The sequence below is a fragment of the Mytilus trossulus genome, chromosome 8, assembly GCF_036588685.1.
Source record: "Mytilus trossulus isolate FHL-02 chromosome 8, PNRI_Mtr1.1.1.hap1, whole genome shotgun sequence".
Classification (NCBI taxonomy): domain Eukaryota; kingdom Metazoa; phylum Mollusca; class Bivalvia; order Mytilida; family Mytilidae; genus Mytilus; species Mytilus trossulus.
In genome coordinates this window covers 47532231-47549271 of record NC_086380.1, presented here as the reverse complement: position 1 = coordinate 47549271, position 17041 = coordinate 47532231, and the positions used below count along the sequence as shown (strand labels likewise).

The following is a 17041-nucleotide window of genomic DNA, read 5'->3' as shown; positions in this document are numbered from 1 at the left end:
GGTAGTTTGATAATAAATAACCTGACTTACGTTGTATTGAAAATGACTATGATAACTCGGCGCCTTTTCAACCATTTTATAATAAATGCTATTCTTAAGTTTAAATGAAATGGCACCAGATTCTTCCAAAATCCGTCATGTTTCTTAATTTCTTTTCGGGAAAAACTTTCCAAATCTTGTAATAATACAATGTATAAATATTAATGTACTTGAAATGTCTGAACATGAGTTTCATTTAACTTGGAAGTATATTGTCTCATGGAATATATTTATCTTCCTTTTATTACAGGGCAGTAACTTACACTAGGCAAGCGCCCAGCCTCATGTATAGGAAATTTCGAAAAAAACAAAAGCTTGTCTTCTTATGATCAATTTTCTTTTCTGTTCATCCTCTGACGCGTTCGAAAACCCCTTTTTTCCATGTTTCTTTTAAAGTTATTTATAGTTTTCAGTGGTATTTGTCTATTTTTTGTTGTTTTGTGTTTTATCTGTTTCCGAGTTTTTCTTTTGTTCATTGATTGCCCTTCTTTATTCTCTTAGTGCTGCAATTCCATTTGTAATTTAGTCATTTTTTTTAAACTTGAGTTTTCTTTTATTCAACGATTTTTTATCTAATTTTACAAACTTTAAATTTAATCCCAGTTTATATGAACTACACCAAGTTGTAATTGAAATGTGTTAGCGGGACGACATCAAAAGATCAATGTAGGATAAAAAAACAAAAAACTGAAATAAAATAGTTTGGGGTGGGGGTTAAACTTCTGCAAGTTTTGAATATAAAAAAAATCGATTTTTATATATATCCCTATTGGTAAATCGATTTTTCCCACATTAAGTTAAGAGGGGTGGGGGGGGGGGGGGGGGGGGGGGGGTCAGTGAAAAAACTATGTGAATTAAGTTTTTTATCCTCCATTGAACTTTTGATGTCTTCTTTTATATCTTGAAACTTACTGAGCTGATATTGTTATATCAGAGACATATAATACATGTAATTGTATTATATGTCTCTGGTTATATCAATGATAATCAGACACCTCTGTACAGCTATAATACAGAAAAGTGTCAAACTTTTTAGAAAAGCTTTTAGTTGTAATAATTTCCATTCAGTAATTGGTTATCTCCCATATGAGAAACTCTTCAAACATGGCTTCGATGAAATTATTTTCGGTTTGTCGATCTGGTAAATTTTGTTATTTCAAGTCATTCTTTTTCCGCTTGAAAATATTGCACATGAATAATGACACCCCTACAATTGTTTCTTGCAGAATTTATTTTTCACATAGATCTTGGAGTTTCTCATAACAGAAAACACTACTTATAGGCACTACCTTGAAGTTCACCTTCATATATATAAGTTTATATATATATGCAAAGTTTGTGTGTCGAATACTTTCATTGGTTTTGTGTTTAATAATTTTGTAATTGAGTTTTAGTAAGTGCATAGTTATAAACATGATAAATACATTTTTTTCATTGTTTCTGTATATATACATAAATGGTCTTGACAACGTTTTTTTTTTTGTGTTGAATAATCTTGGCCATGTTTTGGTTAGTTTGTTGTTATAAATATTTTGTAAATTCTGTATGTGTTAAACAAAATGCTACAATGATTATGTCATGTATGTAGCACTTTCAGTAGATTGGGGTGCTCATTTTTGCCACAGTTTTCCATGTTTTCTGCACTTTTATGTTCATGATCAGGTCTTTATGTTTTTGAAGTAAACTGATATTTCTATATATGAAGATATTACATCAAAAAGCAAATTATTCTTAGCTTAAAAATGTGTTTCTTTGAAAAAAAAATCATCTGAACAATTAGATTAAAGGCTATTTGAAATTTCTGATGTTTTGTCAAAGGGGACACGTACATATTCTCCGTTTTTACACATCTATGTAAAACCAAATACCTATAGCTTTAAACAATATTTATCAAATCAATTTCATTATATATGAATAGTAGACATTTCAAAGATGTGAAGAACTGATTTAGGGCAACCAGTCAAAGAATTACTACGAAATTTTGCAATCATGTTTTATGTTTAGGAAATTGATAAAAAATCGTTATTTTCTTTTTCTGTCCTTTACAGTAGGTGCCGAAATTTTTGTCTAAGTTTAAATAACAATCATATTTGTTTTTAAAATATAATTAACTGGCATATTTCTTCCATTTCAGCCATTCTTTGGAGTTTTTACACATCAAAATCATAAAACCATTGAAAACCATGAAAACAGGGATTATAGGTGCCCCATCCTATCTGTTTAGCAATATTTCAATGGGTTTAATTTAAAGTCTTTCATTTTTGGGGGTTCTAACCTTTATTATACTATTTTGGATATATTTTTAATTGGTCTGCATTGATGTCATGGATGTTATAAAAGGGTAAAAAATTATACTTTCTTACTTCATTTTGTACTTTGTTTGAATTTAATTTTTATAAAAAACTGAATTATTGTGGCTGTGTAATATGCTGAATCTTTTTGTGCATTTAGATTTTTTAATTTTCGGGTCCTGATTTCAAATTAGTCCATATTAAGGTTTGAAGGGTCAAACTTTGATTGATTTCAAATAAAAGTTAATTTTTGGTGTATTTGCTGAAGATAACCATGATGTAAGATTTTGGATATCAGACCATGTAAACATGGTAAATTAAAGGTCCAATTTTGAATTTCTTTGACCACATTTGTTTTATTTCAGAAACCTAAGTATTTATTGTTAAAAATTTGATCACACCAGGGATCTCCATGACCTGTTTAATGATGGCGCCCCGCCATCATTCAAATATCTTCCGCCATCGTCAAATGACCCGCACCATCGTTAAATTGTCATGCGCCATCGTTCAAATTTGTTTTCTTTTTTATAGCCCGATGCCATATTTTTAAGCAAATTATAATCAAATGCATGTAATTGCAGAACCCTTAGGCTTTTTGTATTATAATCCAAATACAGTTCTAACGCCTGAGGGATATCGGGATTAATATCGCTAATCACTTGTACCTGAGGTTGTACAGGTAGATCGACAAACCTGACAGGAGAACACTAGACTGTTGATTTATCAAATTATTCAAATTAGTTTCAGCAAATGCTAATGATAATTTAGATTAAATAAATAAATTTATAATCCAGTTACAAAGAAAACAGTTCAACAAGTCGAACACGTGCTTTTAGTTTTACATTGACTTACGCAATCAGCATCCCCCTTTTTTAAGAAGTACAAAATAAAACGTAAAACATTAACTTTATTTCATCGCAAATAACTCGAGTACTACTGTAAAGATAATATAGAATTACTTTAAAAGTTAAAAAGTAAAAACGTAAATATTTACTGTGAAGAAATATCGTATAGTAATTCCGAATTCATTTCGTAGTTTACAATCAAATTGATACATCGGTGTTTCCCGTTTACATTTAGACTCGAAAGATGCATGTTGCATAGCATCAATTTGCTAGATAAAGTCATTAAAAACCTTTTCATTTGTCAACGTTTGCCCTACAAATCTCTTCTACCTTTTACATAACCCGTACGAATCGTTTTGTTGTTGCTGCAAATCAGCAATACTGTTAATGGGTTCATGACTTCTGAATTTGACAGTGTCCGTGAAAAATGACCTCCACATGATTTTTAACCACCATAACAATTACCAAAAATAGAAAGAAAACGACATAGGGACCTTCATGATAGCTTTTGGTCATTCTCAACTAAGGGGGTACCATGAAGGCTTGGCATTTATATGGTTTCAAAAGGCAATTAATGAAAATATTGATACTTCTATAATGAAAATTCAAATAAACATAATTTAAATAAGCAATGTATCAGCATGTTCACCATTCCTTACATGGAGGGATGAAATACTTTTCATCACGCTACACTGTACGGTGTAGACACGGTTTGTGATGGTGAAAGTTCCTCCATGGTTCAATTTCCATCCATGGAGATCCTTGCACACTCCAAATTCAGACAGTATTAAGCTTGTATATTCCCCAACTGTTCAGGGTTTGACCTCAGCTGTTATATCAGGCTGTGCTCAGTGAAGCATATGATTTCACATTGATTTCTTGAAACAGAAAAAAAGTTTCTGTACATGCATGCAAGTGTATAATTTCAAGCAATTCTTACTTTCAGCACAAAATGTAATCAGGAAGAGCTTACATCCAACAAATGTAATAAACAACCAGTCAAGAGCTATCTCAGCAGGATATAGTAAGTATCAGTTTAGTTAAATGGTGACAGTCAGCTGCAGTCCAATATAAAAACAAGCATATGGGTAAAATTACTATGACTCTCTAAACCAGAGACATAATGACATAGAATTTAACAACTGTAGATCATGTTACGGCCTTTAACAATAAGCTAAAACTATATTGCTGAAAAAGCCCTGAAATAAATGACAAATGTAAAACAGTTCAAATGAGAAATCCAATGCCCTATAATTTATGTAGAAAACAAGGGATGAAAAACAAAAATGATATATAACAAGTCAACAAACATCAACCACTATATTACAGGCTGCTGACTAACCTGGGATAGGGGTGTAACAGTACTATACATGTATAAGAAAAAACTAGAGATCAGTTGAATAAGGTTTAACTCAATAGATCCATTTAAAGCAGAAAGATATCTAACAAAAACACAGACCAGACACTATATATCAGTATATACATCTGCACAACAAAAAAGACAATAAATACAGATCTGACAGTACTGGCAGTTACCATGGTTACTGACAGCTAGTCCAAACCCAATAAGAATGTTATTTTAAAAATGTATATTTAAGTAATAATAAGAAAAAAAGGAAGTTCAATGAAAATTCAGAACAAAAATTCTGTTATTATATATATAACACATCAAAATATATTGCATAAAACATGTAACTTGTATAAGGCCAAAATAAATAATACATGTGTTTCCGCTAACATCATGAACATGATGAAAAAAAGAAATAGGGTAGGTACATATGTAGGTAGGCAATATAATTTTATAGCTGAATACTACTAGGAAATCAGTCAGACTTAAACAGTGCTTGTTCCAAAATGGCATAAAAATCTTAGGGTAGGCTCTCAAATTTAGGTCAGGTATGTAGGGTTAGCCGAAATCATGTAATATTTTTTTTGTTGCCTTATTGTATGTTTGCAAAAATATTAATTCAATTGAAAGTCATCCCAATCTTCCTTGATTGGAATACACCTTATACAGATGTAAAGTTGTAAAGATGTAGGGAAACAGAAGAAGCATATTAGTTTTAGGGTCAATAGTTAAAAGAACAAGTTCACTGGCAATGTTACCTAAAAATAGATTTTTTAAAACATTTGACATTTCAAGCTTTTACTTTAATATTTTTATTTAAGTTGGCATCAGGATGTTATCCCACTATGTATTTTTAGTCACATATTCAGGTGGAAAAATAACAATAAAAGAAGATGAACATTTTTCCCTTGTCATGCTTGTCAGGAATTTGCACCCTTGAAATTATTTTTGTTTTCGTAATAAATAAACAGTTTATAGAGTGTCATTTGTTTGAGCCAGTTATGTACTTTTAATTAATATAATGCTTTTTCCAATAAAAAAAAAACCATTAATGATGATAAGAAGTGTTGGTGTTAGCTACATGTTACTTTTCTCAGCAATGGTCAGTGACATCTGCAAGAAATTATTGTTATGATTTTTTTTGAGAAAGATATAAATATATATAAGTCTTATAACTTGGGAACTCCAGTGACGGTGTGAAGGTTTTTTTTATTAATCATGTTAATGTTAAAAATCATAAGTGTTAAGTTTACTTTTTTCCAGAGGATGTAAGTGAGAAAATACCAACGCCTGATGATGGCATGGCAGAAATTAGTAGTTATAACCTGAGGGAATTCTTTATGTCAGATCTGATAGGTGGTGAGTTTATAGTAGTCTAATTATAACCTGAGGGAATTCTTTATGTCAGATCTGATAGGTGGTGAATATGCAGTAGTCTAATTATAACCTGAACGAATTCTTTATGTCAAATCTGATAGGTGGTGAGTATGCAGTAGTCTAATTATAACCTGAAGGAATTCTTTATGTCAGATCTGGTAGGTGGTGAGTTTATAGTAGTCTAATTATAACCTGAGGGAATTCTTTATGTCAGATCTGATAGGTGGTGAGTATGCAGTACTCTAATTATAACCTGAGGGAATTCTTTATGTCTGATCTGATAGGTAGTCTTATTATAACCTTAGGGAATTCTTTATGTCAGATCTGATAGGTGGTGAGTTTATAGTAGTCTTATTATAACCCGAGGGAATTCTTTATGTCAGATCTGATAGGTGGTGAGTTTATAGTAGTCTTATTAACCTGAGGGAATTCTTTATGTCAGATCTGATAGGTGGTGAGTTTATAGTAGTCTTATTATAACCTGAGGGAATTCTTTATGTCAGATCTGATAGTTGGTGAGTAAACATAGAAGTGGTAAGTTAATGATAATTGGTATGCAGTTGTATAAGCATTTGCATAGCTTATTTCCATGGAGATTATTTGGCCCGCCCCACTCAGTCATGGTTTATTGACTTTGAATCTTATGCTTAGTTTTCATGTAATTGTTTGTGATTAGGTTGATTTATTGGGAACCACTAGTAGTAGGTCAATGGTATTCTGTATGCAGTTGTATTACCATTTGCACATTTCATTTCCATGGATATTATTTGACCCGCCCCCTCAGTTATGATCAATTGACTTTGAAATTTTGCATAGTTTACATACATAGTTTGTGTTTAAATTTGTTTTTAAACAAGAATGTGTCCCTAATATATGGATGCCCCATCCGCACTATCATTTTCTATGTTCATTGGACCGTGAAAATGGGATAAAATCTCTATTTTGGCATTAAAATTAGAAAAATCATATCATAGGGAATATGTTTGCTAAGTTTCAAGTTGTTCAGACTTTACCTTCATCAAAAACTACCTCGACCAAAAACTTTAACAAAACTTTAATCTGAAATGGGACAGACAGACGGACAAACAGATGAACTAACAGACGGACGCACAGACCAGAAAATATTATGACCATAAATGGAGTATAAAAAGAAACTTCTTATGATATATCAATGGTATTTGTTATGCGAAACTTTGTATTAGCATTTGCACATCTCATTTCCAAGTCATTTTTTATTGACTTTGAATATTTGCAAAACTTACATGTTAAAGTGTTTGCTCTTTAAATTTCAACATTTGCATTATTGGGATTACTAAAAAGCAAGACATATCTCTGTGATAACATTTTATTTTAGTTTTTGCTTAATGTATGATCAACTATATTAGATGATGGAAACTTAAACTATCAAACATTTTCATCAAGACAAGATCCACAAATCAGTCTACTGGCTGAAATTGTCAGTTCACTCTTCATTAGTGTTATTGCTCTCTAATGACTGTTTTCAGTGTTTTCAGTCAAGTTTTTATTCATTTGTTATTTGAGTTCTTGCTCATAAATGACAATTTTTTATGCCCCACCTACAAAAGTAGAGGGGCAGTATGTTATCTGGTATGTGCGTCTGTTAGTCCAGTCGTCTGTTCGTCTGTTTGTCCCACTTCAGGTTAAAGTTTTTGGTCAAGGTAGTTTTTGATGAAGTTGAAGTCCAATTAACTAAATGATGTGTACAGATATTTCTGAGACTGAATAAACTGTTTTGTCAGGTCTAACTGTTGTTTTAACATATCATGGAGTGCTAACATGGCTGGACTGTACGCTGTCATAGCTGAAATACAAGTTGTCTAAATGTATAGATTGTCACTGCACTAACAACATACCTGATGACTTAATACAAATGTATCAGGAAGACTTGAAAAGTTTGACAGACTATCTCCAGAGGTGAAGCATTGTAATTAAGTCCCTTTAATACTTTTCTCTGATTGTTTTGTGATCATGACAGCTGTCAATCATTCGCGTATTGTATCATTACTATTACCTGATCAAAATGACAAAAAAAAACCTAAACATTGACAAACCTGAAAGACAAACATATTTGATTGATCTGCTCCAAAACTTTAACCCAAATTAAAGTTTTCACAGTTTATATGTGCCTTTGTGCACAGACATGACAATTAAAGGGAACAATAGTGCCTTAGCGAAGATTATTCCAATATTTCCAAATATAGTATATATTATACCTTCTAAAGCGTCTGGACTAATTAAATTAAAGTATTGGCCCCAATTTCATGGTCCACTGAACATATACAATGAGTGTGAGTGGGGCATCGGTGTACTATGGACACATTTTGTTACCAATATTTTACCAAGAAATAATTGATTAGAATTTAACTTAATTATCTATCTGACAACACTGGATTTTATTCTAATGAAGGAAGGTTGGATGATTCATATTAGTACTAGGGCCTTTTTCTCTTTTTAGGAGTGAGCTTGGCAGTATCTGGTGTTCTTCGGGAACCAGCGACTATAAATTATCCTTTTGAAAAAGGGCCATTAAGTCCAAGATTCAGAGGTGAACATGCTTTAAGAAGATATCCTTCAGGAGAAGAGAGATGCATAGCCTGCAAATTATGTGAAGCAATATGTCCTGCACAGGTAAAAGTTATCTTGTGAAAGTTTGTCAGTGATGTTATTTTGCTTATAATTGTCTTTAAACTCTCAAGGTCACTTTGCACTTTCAGTTTTCTCCCCTGTTTTTGGAAAGTTTGCTATAGCTTGCTCTTGCCTACTTTCCATAGCCATCGGCCTCAAACTTATGGTGACAGATTATCGCCATTTATTCTGATCCGAGATAATTTAGTACTAGTGTTTGAATTCTGATTCTTGGAAGGTTCTTTTAAAATTTTGAGTAACTTCTCATTTGACTGAAAAGATTACAGCTTTAATAAAAAAAAAATTGAATGTTCACTGATGATTCAGATGAATTTAACTTCATTTTGAAAATGAGTATCTCAAACACTACTTCGCTGATCAGCCATACGCTGAAGAGAAAATCACAAGAAATCTATGCCAGATTGCGTCAGTTTCATTCATGAAAATTTCATGAATGAACATTTTCCGCTCTACTTTTACCTGTTTACTATATGTACTTAAACGTGGTAAAAGCCTGAGAGTATCGAAAAAATCGGGAATGAGGTGCAAGCCGTCAAATAATTGACAAGTTAGAATGATTTTTTATAACAAAACACAGGTGATAGAATATAAAATACTTGATAATTATATACATGTCTAATGTCTCAGTATGGATGAGTACCGGCTTTCATAAAAAAGAATAATAATTTTAAAATGCATTGTTTTTGTCTAAACATCGATCGAAACTTCATAGGTTTTGATGCCAAAAATCAGTTGAAAACTTTTTTTAAATACATTCCAATGTGGATATAAGGGCCTTCACTTGTTCAGCATGCTCAAGTGGAGAAAACTGACAGCAGAAAAAACATTGACCAACGTCAATTCTTCTTCAGTCTTCTTCCAATAATTTACATCATACCACCTCTGGTGTATTATCGCAAATTCGTATCATATAGCATCCATATTAAAAGCAACCAGGTCAGCATCTACTTCTTGAATACCATAGCTCAGGGTATTAAGACAAGTGCTGTAGAAATGATTAAGGTTCTTGAAATTATGATGATGTGTACCCTTTGGCTTAAATGGCTGCATTTCACCTCAAAATTTATATAGATTACAGACAAACATGTGCATAGCATGCCTTTTTTAGCTCACCTGGCATAGCCATGTGAGCTTATGCCATCACTTGGCGTCTGTCGTTGTTGTCTGTCATTGTCGTAAACTATTTCAAGAATCTTCTCCTCTGAAACTACTAGGCCAAATACTTCCAAACTTTAACTGAATGTTCCTTAGGGTATTTAGTTTATAAATTGTATCCTAAGTTTTGATCTATCAACAAACATGGTCGCCATTGCTAAAAATAGAACATAGGGGTCAAATGCAGTTTTTGGCTTATAACTCAAAAACCAAAGCATTTAGAGCAAATCTGAAATGGGGTATAATTGTTTATCAGGTCAAGATCTATCTGCCCTGAAATTTTCAGATGAATCAGACAACCTATTGTTGGGTTGCTGCCCCTAAATTGGTAATTTTAAGGAAATTTTACTGTTTTTGGTTATTATCTTGAATATTATTATAGATGGAGATAAACTGTAAACAGCAATAATGTTCAGCAAAGTAAGATTTACAAATAAGTCGACATGACCAAAATGGTCAGTTGACCCCTTTAGGAGTTATTGCCCTTAATAGTCAATTTTTAACCATTTTTCATAAATCTTAAATTTAAATAACTTTTACAAAAATCTTCTCCTCTGAAACTACTGGGCCAAATTTTACCAAACATAGCCAGAATCATTATTAGGCTATCTAGTTTAAAAATTGTGTTTTGTGACCTGGAAAACCAACCAAGATGGCTGCTACAGCTAAAAATAGAACATAGGGGTAAAATGCAGTTTTTGGCTTATAACTCAAAAACCAAAGCATTTAGAGAAAATCTGACATGGGGTAAAAGTTTTCATTTGGTCAAGATCTATCTGCCCTGAAATTTTAAGATGAATCTGACAACTCGTTGTTAGGTTGCTGCCCCTAAATTGGTAATTTTAAGGAAATTTTACTGTTTTTGGTTATTATCTTGAATATTACTAGAAAACACCCGCGAAATCGCAGGCATATACAGCTTGTGAACTGTTGTAGGATGATTTTTGTAAAAGATATTATGTATGGAGAATAACATAAAAGGTATCTCCCTTTTTCCAAAGTCCGATATTTGTTTCCTTTCTGTAAAATTCGATTATATTCGTGTTTCTGGCCTACGACCACAATTCTTCTCATTTGCAACAATGCTTCTTTTGGTAAAAGTCAAATCAAATTAAAAATTTGCACCGTTTCAAACATGAAATAAATGTAACTGCTTATATATACCCTTATTAGTCTAAAAAATATGCTTCTATGACAATCCATCAGTACTTTTTTTTTGGAGAGCCTTATTAACATGCCAATGGTAGGATTTGAATCATGTATAAATGACTAATACCGACTAAGGCTAATTTAAGGGGTTTTCCATCAGAGGGGTTCTGATCCCGAAATCCCGGGGCTTAAAACCATGAAATCCCGTTATGCAGAATTTAAAGAAATTAATATCCCGAAATCGAAAAATATATTCCTGGATCTCGTAATGATCAATCCCCAAATCCCGAGCTTAAAAACACCCGATCCCGACGCCCCGAAAAAGGTCCTGCCTCCCTCTTATCTCTACCTTACTTTCATTTTTGCCAAATCACTATTTTCCCTTTTAACAATAAATTTTTATGCCCCAATTATGGGCATTATGTTTTCTAGTCTGTGCATCCGTGTGTTTGTTTTCGTATGTTCGTCTCGTCCGTCTGTCCCACTTCAGGTAAAAGTTTTTGGTCGAGGTAGTTTTAGATGAAGTTGAGCATGTTTTATTTATTTTAATATATATATGCAAGTGGTATGACCCCTTAAATATTAAACATTTCAAAGAAAACAGTAAACAGAATCAGGGACTTTCTATACTAACATAGAAATTCCCTGACAGAATACAGAAAGTCTCTATTAAAGTAGTATAATCGTAGTTTACATGTAGATAAACGCGAAAAATATTTGTCCTCTCTAAGGAGGTATAATAGATGTGATTTTTGCGATCTAAACACCATGATATGGAGAACGCTCTACGATTGGTTGTACTTGTGTCACATGTTTTCCTTTTTTTTTTAATATAAATACAAATGGTATGACCCCTTAAATAGTAAACATTTAAAAAAAAACAGTAGACAGAATACAGAGAGTCTTTAAATATTAAAGTAATATAATCGTAGTTTACATGTAGGTTAACGCGAAAAATAATAGTTGTGGTTCTTGCGATCTAAACACCATGATATGGATAACGCTCTAATTGGCTTCTCTATTTTTCATTTTTAGCTCACCTGGCCCACAGGGCCAAGTGATCATTTTCTCATCACTTTGCGTCCAGCGTCGTCCGTCGTCGTCGTCCTGCGTCCGGCGTTAACTTTTACAAAAATCTTCTCCTCTAAAACTACTAGGCCAAATTAAACCAAACTTGGCCACAATCATCATTGGGGTATCTAGTTTAAAAAGTGTGTCCGGTGACCCGGTCAACCAACCAAGATGACCGCCATGGCTAAAAATAGAACATAGGGGGTAAAATTCAGTTTTTGGCTTATAACTCAAAAACCAAAGCATTTAGAGCAATTCTGACAAGGGGTAAAATTGTTTATCAGGTCAAGATCTATCTGCCCTGAAAATTTCAGACAAATTGATTGTCAATTTTTAACAATTTTTATAAAATTTGTAAATTTTTACTAACATTTTCAACTGAAACTATTGGGCCAATCATTATAGATGGGGATATATGTACGCAGCAAGAATGTTCAGTAAAGTTAGATCTACAAACACATCACCATCACCAAAACACAATTTTGTCACAAATCCATCTGTGTCCTTTGTTGAATATTCACATATACCAAGGTGAGCGACACAGGCTCTTTAGAGCCTCTAGTTGTTATCTATCATACAATTTGTTGTATGTGTGCATGTTTCAAACAGGAAGTCTTATCTATGACTAAAAGTCAGTCTGAAGACGGCATCATATCCGGACTCCTTTTTTGTCGTTTTTCTCCCAAAATGACTCAATCTGAATAATCATAAGAATAGATGACAAATGCGACAATGCATGTTACCTATATGACACAGAGGCATGATGATTGATTTATTGTGGAAGGAAGAGAAGGGACACCAAAAATGAGGTCTTCTCGTTTAGTATAATAGATTATAGATAGAGATAAACTGTAAACAGCAATAATGTACAGCAATTTAAGACTCAAAAATAAGTCAAAATGACCAAAATGGTCAATTGACCCCTAAGAAATTATTGTCCTATATAATCAATTTTTAACAATTTTCATAAAATTTGTAAATTTTTACTAACATTTTACACTGAAACTACACGAACAAGTTCATTATAGATAGAGATAATTGTAAGCAGCAAGAATGTTCAGTAAAGTAAGATGTACAAACACATCACAATCACTTAAACACAATTTTGTCATTAACTGTCTGCTTCCTTTGTTTAATTCACATATACCAAGGTGAGCGACACAGGCTCTTTAGAGCCTCAAGGTTTTTGTTCCTACCAAAAAATTTATATTTGTATTTCCTGCTCAAAACTTTTTTAACAGAGTTCTCAGGGTTTATCTTTCCTGTATAAGGTCAAGTCCGCTATATCACGTGAGCACTTGACATGAATGAACACTTGCATTTGGAGTTTCAAAGCATTTGTTTGAAATCGATGTTGAAAGCTTTGAAATCTCGATTTAACTAACGTTACTCTGTGTCTTTATACTTGAGGAGCAGGGTTCATTCAATAAAAGTTCCTCCAATACTAAATTATCAACGTGTGTATAAAATATTTTGTAAACAGACTTTGTATCCTATGTAGGGATGGCCTTTGGTGGTCCGTAGATTAGGATGATTATGTTAACAATGCCTTCGACCAGCATTGATATATTCTGATTTATATCTAACATGAACCAAGGGTCTGTAAAGGGGAGAATATTTGGCAGTAAAATCATCAAGTTTTTCCATACAGATCATTTATAAATGCGATGTTAAATATGTGACAACTGAGTTTCAAGTCTTGAAGCATTTTTATTGGATTGTAAACACAGGCACACACTAAAATTTAAACACTCTAGGGTGGTGGCCTTCTGCTGTTGTTTTTTCTATGGTTGGTTGTTGGCTCTTTGACACATTCCCCTTTTCCATTCTCAATTTTATTTTAAACAAACATCTTCAGAACGGATGAAGTTAAGATACTGTTGGCAGTTCATTAAAAATTACATTTTTTATACCCCCGCTTATAAAAAAAAGGGGGGGGGGTATACTGTTTAACCTCTGTCTGTCCTTCTGTCAGTCCGTCAGTCAGTCCGTCCGTCCGTCCCATGAATATTTTTCGTCGCATTTTTCTTTGGAACTACAATACAAGGATTTCTGAAATTTGGTTTCAGGGTTTATCTAAGTCAGCTATACCATGTGATGCGTTTTCAGATTGATCACTTGACAACTTCCTGTTTACCGAACACTTGTATGATTTTACACATGATAGCCAAGTTGAAAATTTTCGTCACATTTTTCTCAGGAACTACAATACAAGGGTTTCTGAAATTTGGTTTCAGGATTTATTTCAGTCTGCTATACTGTGTGATGCGTTTTCAGATTCACCACTCAACAACTTCCTGTTTACCAAATACTTGCATATTTTTACACTATTAATATTATCCACTTGCGGCGGGGTATCATCAGTGAGCAGTATCTCGCAGTTTCACTTGTTATTAATATATAAGGTCTTTGCATTGGAAATAAACATATTTATTCTAAAACCCGTTTTTGACATGATGAAGGTACTGAACCCCTAATGGGAGGGACTGTACTTGATTTTCATATGATGAAGACATAATTTTCAATTAGTTTAATTAAGGTCCGGAGCTTGCATGTCAGTTACTGCTAGTAGTCCTTTATTAATTTATGTAACATATCATTTTTCTTAGTTTCTTCTGTAAACTATTCCAACATCAGACTTTGACTTCTTTTAAACTGAGTTTAACTATGCCTATTGCTCTATGTTTTTTTGTTTATTCTTCATTGGATAGAGATTATGGGGGAAGGGGGAGATCTCACAAATAGGTAAAAGACGATGTGGTATGAGCACCAATGAGACAACTGTCCATCCAAATCACAAAACATGCTGCATTTTAGTGCCTATTTCTAGTCTTGAGCCTTAAGCTTTTGTTAGTCTTGTATTTGTTTTTCATTTTTGTTTATTTACGTGTTTTGTAGTTTAGTATGACATCCATTTTTGCTGAACTTGTACAAATTATTGTTTAGTGGCCAGCTGAGGCTCTGGATGGTTGATTTTCTTGTGTTCAAAACCAATTCGGCTGTACTATGGTTGAGTTATTGTCTCTTTGGCACATACCATTTTCCATTCTCAATTTTAGAATGAAATGTATAAGAAAGTACTAAACAATGTGTATAAGGCTTAGGGGAGAATATATATTTTGCTATTTAATTTCAGATACTTTGTTGTCAGATTTATAGTATGTAGTTTTATATTTGTTGTCAGATTTATAGTATGAAGTTTCATATTGGTTTGTTTAAACTAATGAATTTTTGTTCTAGTTGTCCTACCTTTGATAATGCTACTTTGAATCAAATTGACTCAAAACGCCACAGTAAAACCAAACTTTGAAGTAGTCAAAGCTTGATTTTAAAGAATAAAGGAAATAAATGTATTACTATCGTACTTAAAGCTTGGCCCACTTCAAACTTATGTTTAACTTTTGCAATCGAGTTTTTCAAGCTACATCAAACAGCCATTGGTAAAGGGTAATTTGCAACAGTAAAACCAAGTTTATGTATAATGGCCAGGCTATACCGAAATTAGTAAGAAATAAATTGATTTTTTATTTTCACTAGGCAATAACAATTGAAGCAGAGCCAAGAGCAGACGGCAGCAGACGTACAACAAGATATGACATTGATATGACCAAATGTATTTACTGTGGTTTTTGTCAAGAAGCATGTCCTGTTGATGCTATTGTTGAGGTATGGGAATATCTTTACTTTATATGTTGCATCTCAATGCAGATTTATCTATAACTGCCACCTCAGTCATGGTTCAATAACTGTAAAGGTTAACCATTTACTTGCTATACAATTGTAATCAAGAGGCATATCTTTGTGTCAATAAGCAATAATTTCCATCTTGCATTCTGATTGATTTTTTTTGTTTTTTTTTCACTTACTGTTATACATGCCATTTCTTTTATTCCCTAGGGTCCTAACTTTGAATACTCAACTGAAACTAGAGAAGAACTACTGTACAACAAAGAAAAGTTACTGGAGAATGGTGACAAGTGGGAGGCAGAAATAGCTTCTAATCTGCAGGCAGATCATCTGTATAGATAAACTGTAATTTCACTGTAGATCTAATATCTTAACAGATGTTTTAAATTGCCTCAATATGCTCTGACATTGTGATAAAAGTTGTATTTATGAACTGAAAAATAAACAGTTATATTAGTTAAAGGCCATTTTCATATATGCATTGTAAAAATAACTCAAAATTATTACTTAGTAATAATCTGAGGTAGTTAATGCACATCTCAGCTCTGCATCAACTAGATTGTAGCACAGTAAGAACAAAGAGATTTTGCCTATTACATGTGTTAAGGAATTGTGTTGATGCCCACAATGGTCAAAATCTTAGAAATTTTGTTATAATTTGCTTCAAAGCAAGTTGATTTTTTGGAAAATGACGCAGTCATTGTTCCATAACTGCCGACCTGAACTTCATTACATTTCTCTGCCTACCGCGCTTGGTTTCGTATTTCCTATTTTCCATACAAACTGGAATCTGCTTGTGTTATCATTATGCATCATTGTGTAGTATTAAATCAGCCAGGACCCAGTTTACACTGGTTTTTGCTTGTATTCCACTACACTCGAACAAAGTGTTGTGTTTTGACGGGAACCAGTTTTAGAATTTGTAAACTACAAAACGTAATCGGTTATTGTTCATTCCGTTTTGGTGTTTCATACCGACTTATATGGTTTGAATAAGCTTAAGACCCTTCAAACATTAATGTGATAGGTATATTAAAGATTGTTTTACAAAAGGATTGAACTGTTTTACTTTCAAAGTCGTACTATAGGGATATCTGTCATATACGGATTTCCACTCTCACCGGTTAATTTCTTCTTTTACACGTGCTTTGGAAACTTCCTGTTTAATCGCAAGTTTTAAAATTGTTTTTGAGTGAATTAAACTTATTTTAACAATCATGAAGCGTTCCAGAATCATTTTAAAGCAGTTTCTTCTTCTCTTTGATGATGGAAAATAGGTTTTCTCAAGAAAATACCGCAAACGATCGCAGAGGAATTGAAACGTACAAGTCAAGTCGGCACCTGGTTAAATTGGCACACAGGAGTTTGAAATCCTATCAATAACGGGGTAAAAATATACCAAAGTCGACTAT

The 17041-nt window shown here is 32.9% G+C and overlaps 1 protein-coding gene across 1 annotated transcript; it reads left to right on the top strand.

Moving 5' to 3' along the window:
• The first annotated feature begins 1086 nt into the window (after nucleotides 1-1086).
• LOC134681054 (NADH-ubiquinone oxidoreductase subunit 8-like) lies at nucleotides 1087-16091 on the top strand. The gene is made up of 6 exons (XM_063540457.1): nucleotides 1087-1180; nucleotides 4122-4199; nucleotides 5787-5882; nucleotides 8377-8549; nucleotides 15480-15608; nucleotides 15840-16091. Exons 1-6 carry the CDS (start codon nucleotides 1126-1128, stop codon nucleotides 15969-15971), a joined length of 663 nt encoding a protein of 220 aa, XP_063396527.1. The 5' UTR covers nucleotides 1087-1125; the 3' UTR covers nucleotides 15972-16091.
• Nucleotides 16092-17041: the final 950 nt, after the last annotated feature.